The sequence below is a fragment of the Microsporum canis genome, genomic scaffold, assembly GCF_000151145.1.
Source record: "Microsporum canis CBS 113480 supercont1.3 genomic scaffold, whole genome shotgun sequence".
NCBI lineage: Eukaryota > Fungi > Ascomycota > Eurotiomycetes > Onygenales > Arthrodermataceae > Microsporum > Microsporum canis.
In genome coordinates this window covers 1,788,465-1,807,078 of record NW_003299167.1, presented here as the reverse complement: position 1 = coordinate 1,807,078, position 18,614 = coordinate 1,788,465, and the positions used below count along the sequence as shown (strand labels likewise).

Here is an 18,614-nt window from a genome sequence, read left to right as displayed (position 1 = left end):
CAGCTTCATTTTGCCAAGTTTAGACAATAAATATGTTGATATATATTATTTTCACTCCAAACCAAAGAAACATTTCCATTACGATTCTGGTGTAACTTTTATGTCGTAGTTTGACTAATAAAACCATGGCTCTTCGGTTCTTCATATAGTTTCAAAAGTAGGATGTTGTGTAATGGATGACGAGTACGAACCAAGAGAGAAGAGGATGAGAGTTCGCCTCGGCCATTCTTCAGCTTACAGCCAAGTCATCTCCAAGTCCGTGGGGTTGATTGTTAACTAGTGGATATCAAAGTTTTGATCCTTCAATTCTTCAATCCTTATTATTTATATAGTTTTTATGGTCAAAAATATGATACTATGTTGCCCGGCAAATGATAGCCTTTTCACCTTTAGTTAGCTAACTATAGTAGTAAACTATCCAAAAAAAAAAAAAAAAAAAGAGAGAGAGAGAGAGGGAGAGAGAACATATGGCATAATACTAAAATCCATCAAGCAACTATAGGCTTAGTATAGATCTCATCACCATGCCCGTGCTTTGCCTGGCAGGGTACAGCAAACTCTTCAAAAAGGCGATCATATCCAATGAAGCCACATACACGGCCCGACTCTGGAGAGCGCTGTACTCCTATACAATGCAACAGTCCATTGGAAAGTTTTGGGAGTAATTCCAACTTCTTCGAAATAAGATGGTAGTTGCCAAAGAGCTCATGCGCACGTATATCATCTCCTGTCTGAATTCCATGTCCCAACGTGACACAAATGCAGTCTTCCACCATGATGGCATGTGCATTAGGGTTGGAATCAGGTTCTAGTAAAACCGAATAAATATTTCCAGAAAAAGTATGAACATCTCCGTTGGCCACGTTGAATGGGAAACTCCATCTTCCCTGGAACCGTATTGGATGCCAGGGCGTAATTTCAAGTGACCCAATTTTGCAGATGTCGATGTCATTCACGCTTGTCTGCAGCACAGCTCTGACCTCTCGGGGCCCATGTGGAGTCCATACTGACATGCCAGCACGAAGATTTTCAATAGCAATAGTAGCGTCGCTGGACGCATCGTTGCCACTTACTAGAACACGGCAGTTCCCAGTAAAGCAAGGCCCGCTTGATCTGTTATAACGCGCCATATGCACTTTACGGGGAGGCCCTCCAGATGATGACGGCCCAGCAGTGCGGGATGGTTTAGGGGGAGGTAGATTGTCAAATACTCCGTCTAGCTCTTTCCGGCAATTGCAAAATAAGGGGGAGTTTTTACCATACATCAATGGGCCTGGGTCTTTGAAGCTATTGCATACTTGATTGACATGTGCATTGAGGATTGAAAGTACTGTTGAGAAAAGTAAGCAGAGGAACCTAAAGCATATAACAGAAATATTATTGATAGAAACTCACGATAGTGTTGGCCCCAACGACCATAATAATCGTTCGATGACACTGCAAGACTAATCTGGCCATGTGGTGGTTCGCCAGCAATGTCCTTGAGGAGGCTCTGATTATATTCATCAGAGTGGCCGAGCGCTTCAATTTCGGCAGCCAGTTTTTCTATCTTGGATCTAATGTCCCCAAGATTGGCAGTAGGGAACTGGTAGTTCTCCGCGGTATCCTCGAGTGGATGGAACTTCCTTAAAAGAGTGCAAATCGTAGAACGCATGAGATGGTAATCATATACGGAACGAGGTAAGGACACTTCGTCAATATGAACGAGTTTATGCACCTCCGCTGTCTTTATATCTCCACCGACAGTATAGTTAAGTTTACCTTGTATATTAACTGTACGGTTCTTCGATGATTTGTCGTAGTGGATGATTATATCTCGCGACTGACCATATTGAAGGCTTCCCAATCTTAGTGACACTCCTTTTCCAGTAGGATTCTCCAATTCCAACCCAGGCTTGCTTCCTAGATCCACAGTAAAGGTTGTTAAAGAATCTCCGTGGAGAAGGAGATTTGCCTGGGGCGTGAATGTCGAATACAGGTTTGCAACGGCGTGAACAAATACAGTTCCTAGAGTTACTATTAGCTAAACTATCGTTGACGTAACCGTTATAGAGACAAACATATACATACCAATCATACCAGCGTCCGGGATAAAGGCAAAGGTGCCGCCACCAATTTCAGCAATGGACTGTAGAAGCGGTGAGCGGAGATAGTACCCGAAGCCAAAAGTATGAATTAGCGGTAGGCTTCCTGTTAAATCACGATGGTCTAACAGGGTTTGACGTAGTTTCGGTACATATCCTTGAGCGGGACACATGTGGTTGGGAGCCCCTGGAAAGGAGAGTTAGATTTCTGTTCTTTCAAAAGGTTCCAAACCAAAGAAAAGGAAGAAAAAACGCACCATCCGTCAAAACAAGCAGTGCCTGTACGTTCCCCTGCGTAGAGTTTGTGGCAAGGACTTTGAGACCTTCTTTTATCCCATGCCATAGGTTGGTAGAGCTTATGCCGTGTAGACAGTCAATAGCAGCCAAGACTTTCGATTTGTTCTCTTCACTCATAAATTCAAGCTCAAAGGCCACCTAAAAAGACAGGGAAGTGGTAAGCATGCGGAGTATTATACAGAGGTGGGTAGCTACATACCCTGATTTCAGTGCAAAACGTCACTACTGCAAGTCTATCATTTTCATTGAGTGTTTGGATGATTGTCTTGGCCGCATGTTTTGTCAGGTCCAAAATGCTCAGCCCGGTGTCTTCGCCGCCGCTCTCACCAGTTGGTATAGGGGCAGCCGAGTTCATACTCGCGGAGATGTCGATTACAAGGACGATGTCACAAGGAACATGTGGCACATCATCCTTGGGCTTGAGAGGAGGCTGGATGGAGACGACCATGGAATTCTTGTTAGGAATCGAGTGTACACTCAGTATGGGATCTAGTGTCATGTTCTCTTCTACTATCGTCGTCCCAGCACTGATAGGACGGAGGGGAATCTGGCGGCCATCAATGATCTCGAAGCCATCGTCACTAGAACTAGTAGCCATTTTGACTAACTACTTTCCAACTCCCAGTCAAATAATTTCAGGTAACCAAAGAAGAAGTGAGCAATTTTGAACAGAGTAAAACGTCTTGCTTTACTCCTACATGGCTTTCCACCATTTATAGGCAACAATATATAAGCAAAAAGAGGGGAAAGCGCAGCGGCTCTCCTCTCAGCCTCACAATGCCTAAGCGGAGGCTGAAAGAGTGCTGAGCCTCAAAGTAACTATCGTGGCTGAATGGCACTATTGACTCCAAGCCCTTCGTATCCAGAAACAAGCGAGCCTCTGCTTCTGGGCCAGGGGCTCCCAACTTCTATCGCGAAGTCCCTGTCATCGCCAACGTCTTTCTTTTCGCGTCTTCTCGCTCCTTTTTATACCCACCAGAAACGAAGTTGAAAAAAAGTTCAACACGTGATATCAAGTGCGCGGGCCATTCTCCAGAAAATAGACTAATCTGGTTAGTTCGATCTCTCCCTCCCTTTTGACCATATCGGGCCAAAACATGTGTCAAGCAGCGACTACGCCATAGTCGAAGAATATGGTAGAAATGCGTACTGTTGCGGAACCGTCGGGGTCCGTCGCCCACACAGGGGGGAAACGTATACCTTCACAACTTAGGGGGGAAACGATTGATATAAATTTTGGCCTACCCTTCAACAGACCGCATATTCCCAACTGCTCCGAGGAACATCATATCTAGTATTGTGTTTGATATCTAGGAAAGCTTATTGAGGAATTCCTTTTAATATCCGTTGGCACATTTTATTCTTTGGGTCCATGGTATCCTTCAATACTGCCCTTATCTGGTCATTCACTAATCCTTATGGTTTCGTCCCATTCCAGCCTAGACCTTCCACGGCTGCTGGTGCTGCTAGCACTCGCTTGGGGCTTTTGGATTATGATAACTGCAGTCAAGCGTATTTTTCAAAGTGTCAGGTCGCCCATCCCAGGACCAAATCTTGCCAAGTTTAGCAGCTTGTGGATACAGTATAATATATTGAAAGGTGTGATTTACTTATGTTTCCCCGGAATAATGCTTCTCTTACCTTGATACTGAGCAGAAAGGATATAGACTCTGGCCGTGTTTGGGAAACTATTCATCGATTACATCAGAAATACGGGCCTGTAGTCCGGGTAGCACCGAATAGTGTATCCGTTTGCCATCCTGATGCATTGCGAACCATCTACTATGGCCCTCGTGGGCTGAATGGGGGGATTTTGCTATCCACTCTTCGTCAATATAACTCCGATAATCTCGTGAGCACTCTAAACAGTGACCTTCATTTTGCACGGCGAAAACAGGTTTCCAGTCTATATTCCGCACCTGTTGTCTCAGGGCCAGCCTATCAAGAAATCCTCAAGGTATTCATGAGTCAGTTCATGGCAATGATTGAAGAGGAGGCCTCCAATTCGCCATCTAGAGTAGCCAATGGGTTGGCGTGGGTAACATGGTTAACAGCCGATATTATGATTCGCTTGGTGTACGGAAATGATCATAACATTAGGTTGCTAGCAGACAAGGAGTCCAGAGCTACCATGGCTGAACTTATACCTAAAACCAATGCGGCCGATGTCATTGCACTTGAGGCTATTGCAACTTTATATCCACGTAAGTCAAACCCCTGTATTCTTCGATATCCCACACCTCTTTAACAGAAAATTTTACTAGGGATAATTTCACGAATCAGCGGTTACTTCCCACCGAAATCAACAATGGCGGATTTTGGGTTGCACCAGGTAGAGGCGGCTCTATCAAGATCAGCCCAAAAACAAGGTCCGGTTAGCTTAAAATACCCTTCCAATACACATCTTGGACGTCTCGTGGAACTTTACGAGAGTAAAGGCCCCAGCGCCGAAATACCGAATAAAAGATATATTGCTAGTGATTGCCTTGACCATTTCATTGCTGGTGAGTCTTTGAAGATTTTTCCACTAGAATAATGCTAATATACACTATGTAAAGGGACTCGAACGACTAATGACCTTCTTGGTGCGGCACTTTGGCACCTTTCGCTCCCCGAAAATAAGGGGTGTCAAGAAAGACTCCGTTCGGAGCTTCACGAGGCGGGTGTTAGGCCCGGAACACATCCTGACCTCTCGAGTTTGCAGAAACTTCCTTATTTAAATTGCGTGCTCAAAGAGACTCTTCGCACAAACCCACCGATTCCAATACAGTTACCAAGAGTAGTAAAAGATGGTGAAACCCTCACAGTCATGGGCTTCAAGATTGAATCAGGGGTATGCTACAAATCAGAATGTGTATTCCCTGCATGAATAGTTCTTAGCTCAAAGGATCACAGCTAACGCAACAACTCTACAGACCAATATCGCATCCCAGTCATACAGTCTCCATCAAGATCCAAATTCCTACCTAGAACCTGAGACTTGGAAGCCAGAGAGGTGGGAAATATCCCCTACATCCAATGAATACCGTCAGATGCAGCGCTCGTTTTGGCCTTTTGGGTCTGGTGCGAGGATGTGTACCGGGATGAAGTAAGTTCTCATTTTGGATATCAACAATCTCTCTCCCGCGAGAGTAAATGAAAAATATTAATCATTCTGCTTTTACATAAATAGTGTTGCTTGGGCAATGAGTCGATTGGTCATCGCCAGAATTTTCAGCACATATAGCACGTCGTTAGATACGATATGGCTAGACGAGAACGGCGTATTATTACCTCCAGAGAAAAGGAAGGATTTTTATCCCTCGCTCCCTAACCAACCCCTTCGGTTTGAGGTTTGTATCGACAAGTAGGCGTGTTCCACTTAGTTGGGATTGAGCCCAGGAACTGTATTTTAACAGCTTGACTGTACACATTAAAAAGCATCTTCTCTCAATGAATCTTAAACTATACTCTTTTATATACAAATCATCATATGCACTAGGTTATTAATAGAAATGGAAACAACTGATAAGTATAAAACATGGTATTTCAGAAATTAGACACTCTAAAATAAATATACCCAAAGAAAAGGAAACTGGTCATAGGAGATAAAATAAAAATATGTCGTGTATGTGGCCCAAAACTCCAGTGTACCACCAACCCATAGCCATGCGCCCATTCTAGTCAGCGAACAAAAAGGTCACGCCTTGTTGATTTTTTTGCGTTCAACGACGGCTGGACAGAAGATCACCTTGTCCGTACCGATTGTCATGACCCTCTTGATAAACCTTCATCTCTTCCTCTGCAGACGCAGGTTCGCTCTGGTACGCTGCGACTCCATCTCTTTGCAGGGTAAATCCAACTGCAAGACAGGTGATAACAACGATCATTTCCTCTAGCACAGCCATAACCAGGTAGATAGTAACATTCCCGGATACAATGCTAAACCTGCTGCTATGGCTGAAAGCGCTGATGAAGCTGTATATCAAGCGGACGAGGATAAACGGGAGGGAGATTGCGACTGCCAGTAAGAGTCTCTTTTCGCCAGAAGGAATGTATTTCTTGTTTCCGTGGATGATAAAAAGTAAACCAACGGCGATGACCCAAACACCGAGGGTGATGCAGATAGCAGCTTTGCTCTTTCCATTTGGCATATATGGCATGCTGTTGTCATTCTGACCAGTGATACCAACGATGCTGAGAATAAGGCCCAAAAGTACCAAGAGTGCTACTACTCGGAACACTATGGGAGGAACTCCCTTTTGGCCTCTATTTATTATGGAATTGTTTCTATTGAATATATATTAGCAAACTGGTTTGATATAAGTGATCGGTTTTATGCCTTGGGGAAACTTACGCTCGTTGCATGAGCCCAACACAGGCGAGAATCAATGGAGATATCCCAACAGAGTTACACACTGCAGCGCCGGTGTAAAGGCCTTCTGTAGGATTTGCTATTGTCGCTAACTCCAAGCATGCACCAACGATGCGAACTAAGGCGAGTATGACGAGAAAGTACCATCCTGCTGCCTTTGAAAAGCCGTGCCGAAGGGCAACATATACTGCAACAAAGAAGCAGGGGAGGTAGATAATTAGACTGAAGATAGCAACGCCATGCCGATAGTCGACAGCCATGATAGCTAGAGTAATCAAGACTTCCTTGGAGAATACTTGGTATGAACAGAGGAGTAGAAGGTCCAGGAAGACTTTTATTATGGCGTGAGAAGAAACAGAGCTGGTGATTGACTGTGATCCCAGAGTAATGAGGGGAGAGAAGACGATTTATAAAACCCCAATTTCGCGCCTATCATTCATCAGAAGGCCTAGAAATCTATCTTGACCAGCAGAAGCTTCGCACGGCCACAGCTACATTGGGGTAGCATCGCGAGCCTTCAGCTAAGGTGGACGATCCGAGGGGCTTTGTGACGACACGGTTGGCGAGTCATGACATGGATTGTTCCAAAGGAGGCTTTGGCTGGGCCCATATCACAGTAACTCATCTTCTCGCGACCGTCAGGCGGCTGCAAGGCTGAGCTGTTCCATAGAGATGGATAAAGGCTTTCATGGCTTTTGGGAGGCCTCGCGATGCATGCCCAAAGCGGTTTAGCGTCCTTCATCCTAAGCGAATCCTTCGCCTTTTGAGACTTTCAGCATCTTCAAGCATAGCGATGGAGCAGTTATAGTCTAGACAAAAGACCTTGAACGGAATCCAGTGCGCGATCTTCAGCCATAGGAGCCTGTCGGAGACGCCGTTTGAGGATTAGCCAGGGAAATAATCATATATGATATGGCGGTGGGATCAAAGTGAAGGAGAGCGTAATTTGCCTTAGCCACACGGCCCAAGAGCCTCCTGAGTGCTTATCATCATCAAGCTTTTTAACGAGGCTGTGTAAAAAGGTATTACTTTCTCTCGTGGACATGATCCCACTGGTTAAGAAAGCCTGAGATGTCAGCTTGAAACGTTCGCTTAAACCAAGCCGATACTAGCATGAAATATCGACTACTAGTCGAAAATATACAGCATCTCAAGGCAAAAACACTGGAAGTGGAAAAATATAAACAACACTGAAGTTTATATCCCTATGACGTTATGAGGCATGCGTTTTATTCCAACCTCCCGTGCTAGAGTTGCCTCCTCGACGCAGACTTCAAGGAGAGGTGACAGAACTATTGTCCCCTTGCAATCAGAGTTATATAACTAGTTATATATCTTTGCTTCCATTCTACCCCAGAATGCGTCGTATCGTTGTAGACGCAGAAGACCCAGGAGAGCCTACCCGGGATCATCCTACACAACATCCCCCGAAGCTGTGTGAAGCAAACGAGACGAAAGTTCGTCCGAAAAGTTCTGGCGGGGAAGATGGAAACATCTTTTTTGTAGGGACAGCGACGACATTTATGTATAGGATCCTTTAATGCTGCTATCATCTAATATCTGGCTAATGCCTTGTCCATATTAGAGAATGGGCAAATATACGGCTGATGACTGATGTATCAACATATAATAGCCCCTTCTTTTTTGCGCAACTGCTAATATAACTGATAGCCGAATTTTCTTCACGCGGGAGATCATGTTCATCTTGGCCCCGGGGTGAGCTACCATTCAGGTTGCTGTCTTTAGACACAAAAGTTTTCTGACTTTGTATAGGTTACTGGACAGCGGGTTACCAATCCTGCGATTAATCTCCATGATATCCCTCCTGTACATCTTATCCTTCTTTCACACTACCATGCGTATGATATCACTCTTCAGCAACTTGTGTTTGACAAGCAAGTCGGAGCTAACCTGACTGTATTCGGACAAAGCGACCACTTTGACCAAAAGGTTGAAGATTCCCTTACTCGTGATATACCCATTATTACAACTCCTCATGCCAAAGGCTGTCTCGAGTCCAAGGGTAAAGACTCATTTACCCAAGTAGAGGGCCTAGATACATACCAAAGCATATTGGTGGAAATCAAGTCCAAAGAATCAGCCAACACAAAGGAGCCAGCAATCAAGATAACCGCTATGCCTGGGAAGCACATCCCTCCTGGCCCGTTGTCGATTGCCAATGATATCCTTCATGCTGTAAGTAGTCTCCTGCTTAGATGGCGGCTGAGCTGCGTCATGAAGGGACTAATATAGCCACCTAGGTTCCGCCAACAAATGGATGGATGGTCGAATTAGGTCATACAACCCAATATCACCATGCGGAAGGGGATTTCGAAACAAACTACAGGTGCAGTAGCTCCTTTTAAATGATAAAAGATTTATAGCTGAATTTACTGGCGGTTAGAATCTATATCTCCGGCGACACCTTGATGTGTGATGAGCTGAAGGAGATCCCCAAGATCTATGCTGATCAGAAAATAGACTTGATGCTTATCCACCTTGGAGGCACAACTATCCCATCTCCGCATATACCATTACTAATGGTGACTATGGATGCGAAGCAAGGAATAGAGTTATTGAAGTTGATTCGTCCAGATGTCACTATTCCGATCCATTACGAGTTAAGTCATCTCTAAGATTTCAAGTAACCATATAATTCTCGCTGACCGTTCTCTAGTGACTATGATGTGTTTCTGTCGCCACTAATGGACTTTCAGAAAGCAGTTGAGGACGCTGGATTAAGTAACAAAGTGGTATACCTGGACCGCAAGGATCAGTATAAATTCAAAACCACTTGGAGCCACTAGCTACAGTGGTCGTCTGTTCTGGAAAATATGCTATCAAAATTGTAGTAGAGCATTATCACAAAAAAGGGAAATATGTATATTTAGCTAATTGGAAATAGCCGATCAATGAGAGGATACCAAGGAATTCAATATAAATGACCAATGTTATACACACTATAAATACATTCTATCCGTACAATCATGGCGACAATGCCCCTTAGTATTTAGCAAAGCAAAGGCTGCTGTTGGTTCCACCAAACCCAAAACTATTGGTAAGTGCAACCTCAATTTTCTTCTCTTGTGCGAAATTTGGGACATAATTGCAGTCAAATTCTTCAGTCACGTTCTCAAGGTTGATTGTAGGTGGCATGATACCCTAGATGACGTTAGACTGGGGCTAAAAAATAAAATGGACAGGATCAACGGGAAGGAAAGTTAGCTTATCATACCTTATCAATAGCTAGAACGGAGAAAGCAGCCTCAATTGCACCTGCACCACCCAGTAGATGTCCAATGGCACCCTTTGTGCTGCTTATGTTAATGTCAGATGCCTTCGCTTTACCTTCAGGCCCGAGAAACAAGGATTTAACTGCTGTGTTTTCAGCTGCATCCCCAATTGGAGTTGATGTGCCGTGAGCGTTGATGTAATCTATCTTGCTAGGGGCCACCCCGGCATTTTTTAGCGCACGTTTCATCGCGGAGAAAGCCCCTTTACCGTTCTCATGCGGCGCCGTGATGTGGTATGCGTCGGCTGAACACCCATACCCTTTAAGTTCTGCATAGATACGGGCGTTTCGAGACAGGGCATGTTCAAGTTCCTGTAAAAAAAAAGGCATCTCAGATTAGCGAGCAGAAAGGAGGTTTGTGTGCAGGGATAAAAAGAACGGATGGTTACCTCAAGGATAACAACGGCGGCTCCCTCTCCGACAACAAACCCTTGCCTGTCTTTGTCAAATGGCCGGGATGCCTTTTCTGGAGTGTTGTTGAAACCAGTAGCAAGACTTCGACACCGTGCAAAGCCTCCAATGGCAAGGGGGTGTATACATGATTCGGCTCCTCCTGCAATCATGACATTGGCGTCTCCGTGTGCAATGAAACGGGAAGCATCGCCAATAGAATGTGCCCCTGTCGTACACGCTGTTGAGACTGAATGATTGGGCCCCTTATAGGTGTCAACAATGCACTAATTTTACAGGATATGGTATAAGGGTAGAAATAAGAAATTCAGTGCTACATACCATGAACCCATATTTCATAGATATATGCCCGGCTCCTAAATTGATAAGAAGCTTAGGGACAAAAAGTGGTGACACTTTTCGATATCCCTAAATAATGCTGCTATAAGTAAGAGCAATGTTATAATTCTCTAAGTTCCAAGTCATCACTTACTCCAGTAGCATATGCTAAAGATGTGTTAAATGCTTCGTCAAAGTTTCCAATTCCCGAACCTAAACACACCCCCTATCAAGGAGTACATATTCGTAGCTGGTCACTCAATGTGCAGGTTAGATATATAATACTAACAGTCATATTCCTAGATTCCTCTGTTGTAGGCATCCAATTTGCATCTTCAAGAGCTTCTTGGGTAGCGGCCAACGCATACTGAGAAAATAAAGCAATTTTCCGTTGTTCCTACCATATCAATTAGAAAAAGTAAAATAGACAGATTTATATAGAATAGTAGATAATCTTACATCACGAGTCACCCATTCGGACGCATCCCAACAGCCTTCTGCCTTTGGGCCTCTTGGAACAACTCCTGCAATCTGACACGGTAGCTCAGCAATTTTTGGGTCTCTATCTTTTATAGATATAATCCCGCTATGCCCATCTAGCAACTTTTTCCATATATGTCGTATTCCTAAGATATAGTCAGGTATTAAGTATAGTACTTGAATATAAATAGTGGCAACACACCAACCCCAAGCGGAGTGACAGCACCCAGGCCAGTAACGACAACTCGGCGCATTCCACCCTTTGTGTGGACTAAAGGAGGTTTAACGGGCCCTTTGGAGCTAAAAGTGCAACGAGAAGGTGGTATATCCTGACTATGTTTATCCTAAGCCGCTGAATGTTATGAAACACGATGTAGACTCTAGTTCTTCATCAATCACCGTCCCTGTTGATATCTCTTAATGGACGAATTTAAGGTTCACGTGATAACGTAATATCGGGATGGAGCAATGTTCTTCCACCTTAGGTAATCCATGGATGGATCTGGCGAATAAACATCTAGAGAGTAATCAACTCGTGATAAATACATGAAGAATATCCAAACGGCAGGATGAGTCGCCTGTTGAAAGCAGTGCATGGCAGGGATGACACCAAGGAGATATCCCTACTCCCCTGTCCTTTGCTCGGTACTAATATTCGGCGTCTCGCGGTGAGGAGGTTTTAGTTTAGGTACGGAGCCCTCTGTCACTCGCTGATATCAAATCATTAGCCGGTATTTATGGAGAATAACCCACTTGCTATGTATACACACTGAAGCTAAGGTATCAGGTGATGAATATATGATTGCCTAGGTAATCTGCAGCTGAAGCGGTCTATTAGAATTTATAATAGCTTGCTCACCTCCCACAGACTTGACCTGTGAGTTTTAATTCCATATCCATCCATACTATGTAATTGATGCATCTGCGGTAAAAAAAAAAAAGAGGGGGAGGATACAAAATGGTGTACTTCAGATACAAAACACTTGCTCTGGTAGGAACATACCTCAGCGCTCAAGTGAGTTCTCACAGCCACCACCATGGCGAGGAACAGACGCCGCTGAGCCAGGAGGAGCTAGAACATAAATGGGCACCAGAATTAGTGAGTATACTCTGCATGCCTGTAGCCGTTTCTGTAGTAATTGTATTCCAAATGTTAACAATGTATCCAGTCTGCATTTTCGACCATGGGCACGTTTGGAGGACTCGAACATGTCCCGTGTCTCACTAAGCCAAATGAGCAGTACGACATTGCCATTATTGGAGCACCATTCGACACAGCAACTTCATACAGGCCTGGAGCACGATTTGGGCCTAGGGCAATCCGTGAAGCAAGTGGTCGTCAAGTACCAGCGCGTTCTTATAACGTGCGGGCCGGAATCAATCCTTATATGGATTGGGCTAGAGTTATAGATTGCGGGAATATCCCCATCACACAGATGGACAACAGAATCGCGGAAAAGCAGATGTTCGAAGCTTTTCTGGAGCTAGGTATGCGAAAGACGGCATATCAGCCGAAGAAGGGTGAGAAGTCCCAAAGACAACCAAGGATTTCTGATGGGAGGCCTAAGATTGTAACTCTCGGAGGAGATCATAGCATTATCCTTCCGGCATTGAGAGCCTTGAATGAGATCTATAAAAAACCGATTACTGTGATACACTTTGATGCTCATCAAGATACCTGGGAATCATCCCGTTACGACGGCTACTGGAAACCAGATGTAGATGGACTCAACCATGGAACCTGGCTCTTCCATGCCGGTCAAGAAGGGCTAATTTCAAACACGACATCTGCTCATGCGGGATTACGATCATATCTCGGTGGAGCTGATGATAGAGATTACCGTACTGGGGTAGAGAAAGGGTTCATGCGTATTCATGCCGATGATATCGACGATATCGGTACTCAGGGGATAATCGACGCGATATACTCGCGAGTTGGCCTTGATCCCGACCAGCCTGTCTATATAAGTCTGGATATCGATGTTCTTGACCCCAGCATTGCACCTGGAACAGGCACGCCGGAATCAGGCGGCTGGACATCAAGGGAGCTGGCCAGGATCCTCCGCGGGCTCGAGAAATTGAATATCGTGGGTGCCGATGTGGTTGAGGTCTCGCCTAGCTATGACCACCGCGGTGGGGGGACAGCTCTCGCGGCCGCACATGTGGTCAATGAGATCATTGCTAGCATGGTGAAACTTGGAGTTGAAGACCAAGCCAAGGTTGGGGGTTGGTTTGGTAGAAAGGGAGATGAGGGGTCGATAAAAGATGGCGTAATGAATTCGTATAAGGAGGGTGTCCGAATTGGTCTGGATGGGCTAAAAGAAGAGCTTTGAGCGTCTTGTTGAGAAAAAAAAGGGGGCGCGAAGGAGACTGTATATAGAGCAGACACAGGGCGGGTTTTTGGTTCCATTGGGTGCTCCATCACACCGCCTGGATAGTCATTTCCCCCCTACGCAACCTAACCCTTCACGGTATAAAAGAATAATATTTTGAGCACTTTTTTTCATTCAAGGCGTTTGCGCGTCGTAAAATCTAAACGTCATAAAAAGTACTAGAGTTGGCAGGGCAGGGGTGTAGGGAAGAAGAAAACAAGGGAATCTGGAAAGAAGAAACACTTGTATTGGCCCGGTGAGTTCTGTCATCTTCGATTAAAAAAAAGGAGGTGGAGGGGGAATAATAAAACAGATCAAGACCAGAAGGGGTATGTCACCTTTCTCGGTCTGAAGATTCCCTCCCAGACCAGCATAGCATGCATTTAGGAGGATAAATAGCAGGGGCAGGCAAGCCACATGCGAAAAGACACATCGGGTGCAAATCAGATAACAAAGGCAAGACAAGGAAATAATAAAAAAAAACAGAGGGAAAACAAAACAAAGTCGTAAAGAGGATTCATCCGATTCAAATTGTCCTTAGCACGCCGCCCAAAACCCCATTATGTGATGTATCTCTCTGGGTGCGAGGATGTTGAAAAGAAAGAAAAAACCCAGCTCCTGCGAGCCTAAAGGGAAGCATCGTGAGATACTAGTTTAAGAGCATCTAAATAGGTAAATACGCAGAGCCCCATCAACACCCTTAGTCCACGAGATTGAGCCGATGTATCAAAGACAGATGGTATTGTAACTTTCTCTCGGTGCTGGTCTTCTACAGGAGTAGACAGCGGCTGGATTTCTTTGGTGGACTGGGCTCTAGGGCAGCAACGATGGCCTAGGTTGTTGTTAGTACATAGGAGGAACAAGGCAAATGGCATTTTCGGTCTTCTTTTAACCCACCTCATCGAAGACATCCTTTAACTTATACTGGGTCAAAGCCGAGCACTCGACATATTTGACAGCTCCAAGCTCCTTGGCCATGCGGTCACCATCCTCCTTGCGGACTGGTTGCATCCGCTGCTTGCTTAGCTTATCCCTGATAGTCTGGTCGTCTCTTAAATCTGTCTGGGTACCGACAATGAGACACGGGACACCTGGACAGTGGTGGCGGACCTCGGGGAACCATTTCTCGCGTACGTTCTCAAATGAAGCCGGGGAGGTGACTGAGAAGCAGACCAGGAAGACATCAGTCTGTGGGTAGGATAGCGGGCGTAAACGGTCGTAATCCTCTTGGCCAGCAGTATCAAAGAGTCCCAGAGTATATGGCTCATCTCCAATCCTGATATCGGGAGTGACGTGTGAGTGACATGAACATGCAGGATAACGACAAAGACGCGTTAAACCATTCACAGTAGAAAGGGGCTAACATAGAGTAGAAAGCGACAGGCGCAACTTACATTACTGTCACGGCATAGTTATCAAACACAGTAGGGACATATTCAGAAGGGAACTTGTTGGTTGTGTATGAGATCAACAAGCAGGTCTTTCCAACCGCACCATCACCGACGACAACGCATCTACAGTTGAAAGTGTCAGCAAACGACAAGAACACTTTTTTTTCTCTTACTTTTATTATCCACGCGAGAACTTGCTTATCTTGACGTCAAACCAAGCTGCAGGTGGACTTACTTGATGGTAGCAACAACCATGTTGAGCTACTTTGTCTCTTTTTTATTTTTTGCTTTTTTATTTTGGAGATATGAGGAGCAAGGCAGGAGGAGAAGAAGCTGAAGACCTTCAAGGGCAACTTGCGGTGTGAGAGATAAGCTTGGTTGGGTGGGAGCCGGACGTTGATATCAGGGAGAAGACTAAATAAAGGAGACAGGAGGAAGAACGTGGCCAAGAACCGCCCTGAGTGACGTGAATTGCACGATGGTCAACAGGATTGGAACGGTAGCGTTGAACAGGGACGAGCTCGCCGTTCGAAAAAAGTGACAAGGAGACGGTTTCGGTGGCGGGATCAGAGGTGAAGGGAGGAAGAAAGAAGAGAGTGAAGAGTGAAGAGGTGTTGCCTGCGAGTGAGCGAGATATCGGGAGGGCGAGGGCGAGAGAGGAGAGAGAGGCGAGATCGTGTGTGCAGACTTGCAAGAGGGTGTCAGAGAGAGAGAGAGGCGTGAGGTTGGAGGTTATGATGTTCTTTTTGCGAAAGAGGGTTCGGGTTTTTTTTTTTTTTTTTTCTTTTCTGCAAGGTGCTGCTGGCTGCTAGTTAAACTTGGAGCTGGACCAGTCAACAACCTCAAACGGTGCCCCTCTTGACTATCTCTAAGTCAGTTCTAGTTCGGCTGTCAAAATGGCTAAGGCTTTTTTGCTTCTTCCTCTCCTTCTCCGGGGAGGCTTGCTCTGATATATTAAATTAGTAAGAGATTCGAGGCCTAGGAGGGAGGTTGATTCAAGGGGAAGACGAGAGGAAGAGAGAAGAAGAAGCACGACCAACCAGACGTCAACTGCCTGACAGACCTGAGACGAACGAGGTTGTCAACTTTGATATTTATATGATATCGGAGCAGCTTAGCGCCTAGTCGGGGTACGACGGCAGGACAGGACGCTGTTACGATAGAAGAAGAAGAAGAAGATGCCGAGATGATGCTGACGGTTCAGAGGGCCGGTCGAAGCTTGAGACGACAAGAGAGAAAAAGAGGAGCGTTGTTAAGCTCAAGAATGACAGGCTGCAAGATGAACGCCACGAGAAAAAGCAAGCTCGGGGATGTTATGTGTATATCAGGCAATAATTATGGCCTTTTATTGCATGACAGATCGATTTGAGGCTTTGTTCTTCTCCTTTTAACCCCCCTGGTTGAGGGCGTGCTACCAACTTCGGGAGACCTGGGAGGTACGTCTCTACATGATGATGGATACACGACACCCGCATGTATCTCCGAGGTACACCTCATCAACCCAGATTCCAACCGCTGGTCAAACAGACAGGCACAGGTTAGGCATCCATCCACCAAGAAGGCGGGAATGGCGCGGAATATATCGGTGCTGGCTCATATGTGATAGGACTTGCGTTCCACAGCAACCCCTTGAACCGCTTCACTTTCTCAGATCATCTTGCCTCGTTTTCTAGTTATTCGTCCTACGTTCGTCTGGGGCGAGGCATTAAGATGATATGAGGCGCGCCCTCGGCTGAGAGGCATCAAAACGACAGGTCTACCGTACTCGATGTTCTCTATCCTCCCACCCCCTCTCCCTCCCCTTCGATACAGAGACTGGGTGAGAAGTTACACCTCTAGCGGCTGGAACATGTTTCTCTTACTGGAGAGAAACCGGGGGGTTCAGCATAGACAACCATGTCTGCTAACCCATGAAGCTGTGGCCTGACATGTGTAACGGATAATATCCCAGCTCGCTACTCGTTCGTTCTGCTCTGTAGTGATTTTTAATCATACAGACCCTGCTCAACGGCGTCGGGGTGGGGTTTTTATATTCTACGCCGCAAAAAGGAGGTTACGGAGTAGACATGGACATTTAGCGCTATTTATAGGGAGTCCAGGCCTATAGCACAGCCTCTATAGTCCCCAGAAACATGAGAACATAGTAAGTATATTAAAACAGCAGTGTTGAGTCAACCCTTCCATTTCACTCTTTTCAAGGGATACTGAACCTATTTCCCCGAACCAACCATGTCGAGGAGCAGCCAGATTGAGCCTGTCGACTCCGTACTTGTATACTTTATATGTCCCATCGGAGCTACAACAGTGGACCAATGCTCACACACCCATCTCAAAGCCGGGCATCATCCGGCCGCCTGCAGACCAAATCTCCAGTTTCGAGATCCCCGGCCAATAAGACGGCCGCTGTATCCGGCCAATCCCTTTAGATTGGGCTCTCCAGCATCCCCGACGTAGCTAGTTTTCAGACTTACCTTCATCGTACTTCTTATTTCGTATCTCGCATCTCGTAGCCCTTCATCTCCGAAAGGATGAATGTATATATATACTTGTGTGAATATAAACAACTGCGGATGTCTGAGTGGGCTCAACCCAAGGTGGGGGGAAGGAGGCACGGCTTGCGGGGTCGAACCACTATATATATTACACACCCAAGAGGGTTGAGATGTCTTGATCCCCAAAAACTATCAGAAAGGATAATAGATCGGTATCGTCCTTTCAATCCGTAGTTATACCACAAGTCGATGTTGGCCGTCTTAGAACATGGCGAGCTGGAGATTCAAGAACACAGAGCAGCCGGTTCCCTCGCCTGAGGAGCTGAAGACGAACTTCACCATCAAAGCTCCTCCGTCGACTGACATATGGTCCAAACCACCTTCGACTCACCGTTTCAATGCACCCATGCTCTTCAAAACCATGCCTCTGGCCTCCTTTCAGCGAGCCAGCGTGAGAGTCTCGGCCAAATGGATAACACTCTACGACCAAGGAGGCCTTATCATCGCCCTCGATCGTCCAGGTGGGGCACAACTCCGATGAAGAGAGAAGTGGATCAAGGCTGGGATCGAGTTCGTGGAGGGAGTACCGCGGTGTAGCACTGTGGCAAGGGATCGATGGGCCGACTGGAGTCTGTCTCCAATCCCGGCCGGGGAGGACCTTGCTGGCTGCGACGAGGTTGGCGTTACAATCGAGATGAAGCGAAGGCCAAAGGATCAGACTCTGTGGGTGTATGCCGTCAAAGAAGACGGAGAGAGGGTGCCGATGAGAGAGGTGACCTGGCTGTTCGAGGACGAAGAGAAGCTGGAGTGCTGGGTCGGAGTATACGTCTGTAGGCCATCGTCAGAGGCCGGACTTGGGGATCTGACCGTGTCTTTTTCGCAGCTCGATGTCTAAGTAGCCCAGTTATCCTCCGTATGTCAACGTATAAAACAAGTTATTATCTGTTCTTTCTTCCACTTTTTCTATTCGTCTCGACTTCTGGGATCGGAACTAAACGGGGCCTTTTGCTATCAGATCCGACCGGAGCCGATGACTTCCTCTTTCGGTTAAGCCTCTGTGCGCAGCCAAGATGGAACTAAACCATAACGGTGGCAGTGTAACCAATAGCAGGCCGTTATAGCG

General features: G+C 45.9%; 8 protein-coding genes across 8 annotated transcripts; 4 read left to right on the top strand and 4 right to left on the bottom strand.

The window, feature by feature from the left end:
- Positions 1 to 355: 355 nt before the first annotated feature.
- MCYG_03522 (U-box domain containing protein) lies at positions 356 to 2,979 on the bottom strand (the record flags this gene model as incomplete). The annotated part of the gene is made up of 6 exons (XM_002847970.1): positions 356 to 379; positions 498 to 1,330; positions 1,396 to 2,007; positions 2,071 to 2,271; positions 2,342 to 2,519; positions 2,581 to 2,979. The coding sequence occupies 6 exons, from the start codon at positions 2,977 to 2,979 to the stop codon at positions 356 to 358; spliced, it is 2,247 nt and encodes a 748-aa protein (XP_002848016.1).
- Positions 2,980 to 3,799: 820 nt separating this feature from the next.
- Positions 3,800 to 5,731, top strand: MCYG_03521 (benzoate 4-monooxygenase cytochrome P450; the record flags this gene model as incomplete). Its single annotated transcript, XM_002847969.1, has 6 exons — positions 3,800 to 3,980; positions 4,049 to 4,585; positions 4,646 to 4,885; positions 4,940 to 5,214; positions 5,297 to 5,469; positions 5,554 to 5,731. The coding sequence occupies 6 exons, from the start codon at positions 3,800 to 3,802 to the stop codon at positions 5,729 to 5,731; spliced, it is 1,584 nt and encodes a 527-aa protein (XP_002848015.1).
- A 354-nt stretch (positions 5,732 to 6,085) lies between these two features.
- Positions 6,086 to 6,995, bottom strand: MCYG_03520 (conserved hypothetical protein; the record flags this gene model as incomplete). Its single annotated transcript, XM_002847968.1, has 2 exons — positions 6,086 to 6,650; positions 6,718 to 6,995. The coding sequence occupies 2 exons, from the start codon at positions 6,993 to 6,995 to the stop codon at positions 6,086 to 6,088; spliced, it is 843 nt and encodes a 280-aa protein (XP_002848014.1).
- Positions 6,996 to 8,093: 1,098 nt separating this feature from the next.
- Positions 8,094 to 9,542, top strand: MCYG_03519 (conserved hypothetical protein; the record flags this gene model as incomplete). The annotated part of the gene is made up of 6 exons (XM_002847967.1): positions 8,094 to 8,237; positions 8,407 to 8,451; positions 8,509 to 8,931; positions 8,997 to 9,082; positions 9,140 to 9,355; positions 9,413 to 9,542. 6 exons carry the CDS (start codon positions 8,094 to 8,096, stop codon positions 9,540 to 9,542), a joined length of 1,044 nt encoding a protein of 347 aa, XP_002848013.1.
- Positions 9,543 to 9,738: 196 nt separating this feature from the next.
- MCYG_03518 (beta-ketoacyl synthase) lies at positions 9,739 to 11,490 on the bottom strand (the record flags this gene model as incomplete). The annotated part of the gene is made up of 8 exons (XM_002847966.1): positions 9,739 to 9,897; positions 9,971 to 10,339; positions 10,417 to 10,683; positions 10,760 to 10,846; positions 10,911 to 10,982; positions 11,046 to 11,153; positions 11,216 to 11,382; positions 11,439 to 11,490. 8 exons carry the CDS (start codon positions 11,488 to 11,490, stop codon positions 9,739 to 9,741), a joined length of 1,281 nt encoding a protein of 426 aa, XP_002848012.1.
- A 704-nt stretch (positions 11,491 to 12,194) lies between these two features.
- On the top strand, positions 12,195 to 13,569 carry MCYG_03517 (agmatine ureohydrolase; the record flags this gene model as incomplete). Its single annotated transcript, XM_002847965.1, has 2 exons — positions 12,195 to 12,335; positions 12,406 to 13,569. 2 exons carry the CDS (start codon positions 12,195 to 12,197, stop codon positions 13,567 to 13,569), a joined length of 1,305 nt encoding a protein of 434 aa, XP_002848011.1.
- Positions 13,570 to 14,377: 808 nt separating this feature from the next.
- MCYG_03516 (cell division control protein 42) lies at positions 14,378 to 15,254 on the bottom strand (the record flags this gene model as incomplete). Its single annotated transcript, XM_002847964.1, has 4 exons — positions 14,378 to 14,440; positions 14,506 to 14,884; positions 15,003 to 15,122; positions 15,235 to 15,254. The coding sequence occupies 4 exons, from the start codon at positions 15,252 to 15,254 to the stop codon at positions 14,378 to 14,380; spliced, it is 582 nt and encodes a 193-aa protein (XP_002848010.1).
- A 2,505-nt stretch (positions 15,255 to 17,759) lies between these two features.
- MCYG_03515 (conserved hypothetical protein) lies at positions 17,760 to 18,386 on the top strand (the record flags this gene model as incomplete). The annotated part of the gene is made up of 2 exons (XM_002847963.1): positions 17,760 to 18,012; positions 18,037 to 18,386. The coding sequence occupies 2 exons, from the start codon at positions 17,760 to 17,762 to the stop codon at positions 18,384 to 18,386; spliced, it is 603 nt and encodes a 200-aa protein (XP_002848009.1).
- Between the last annotated feature and the right edge of the window lie 228 nt (positions 18,387 to 18,614).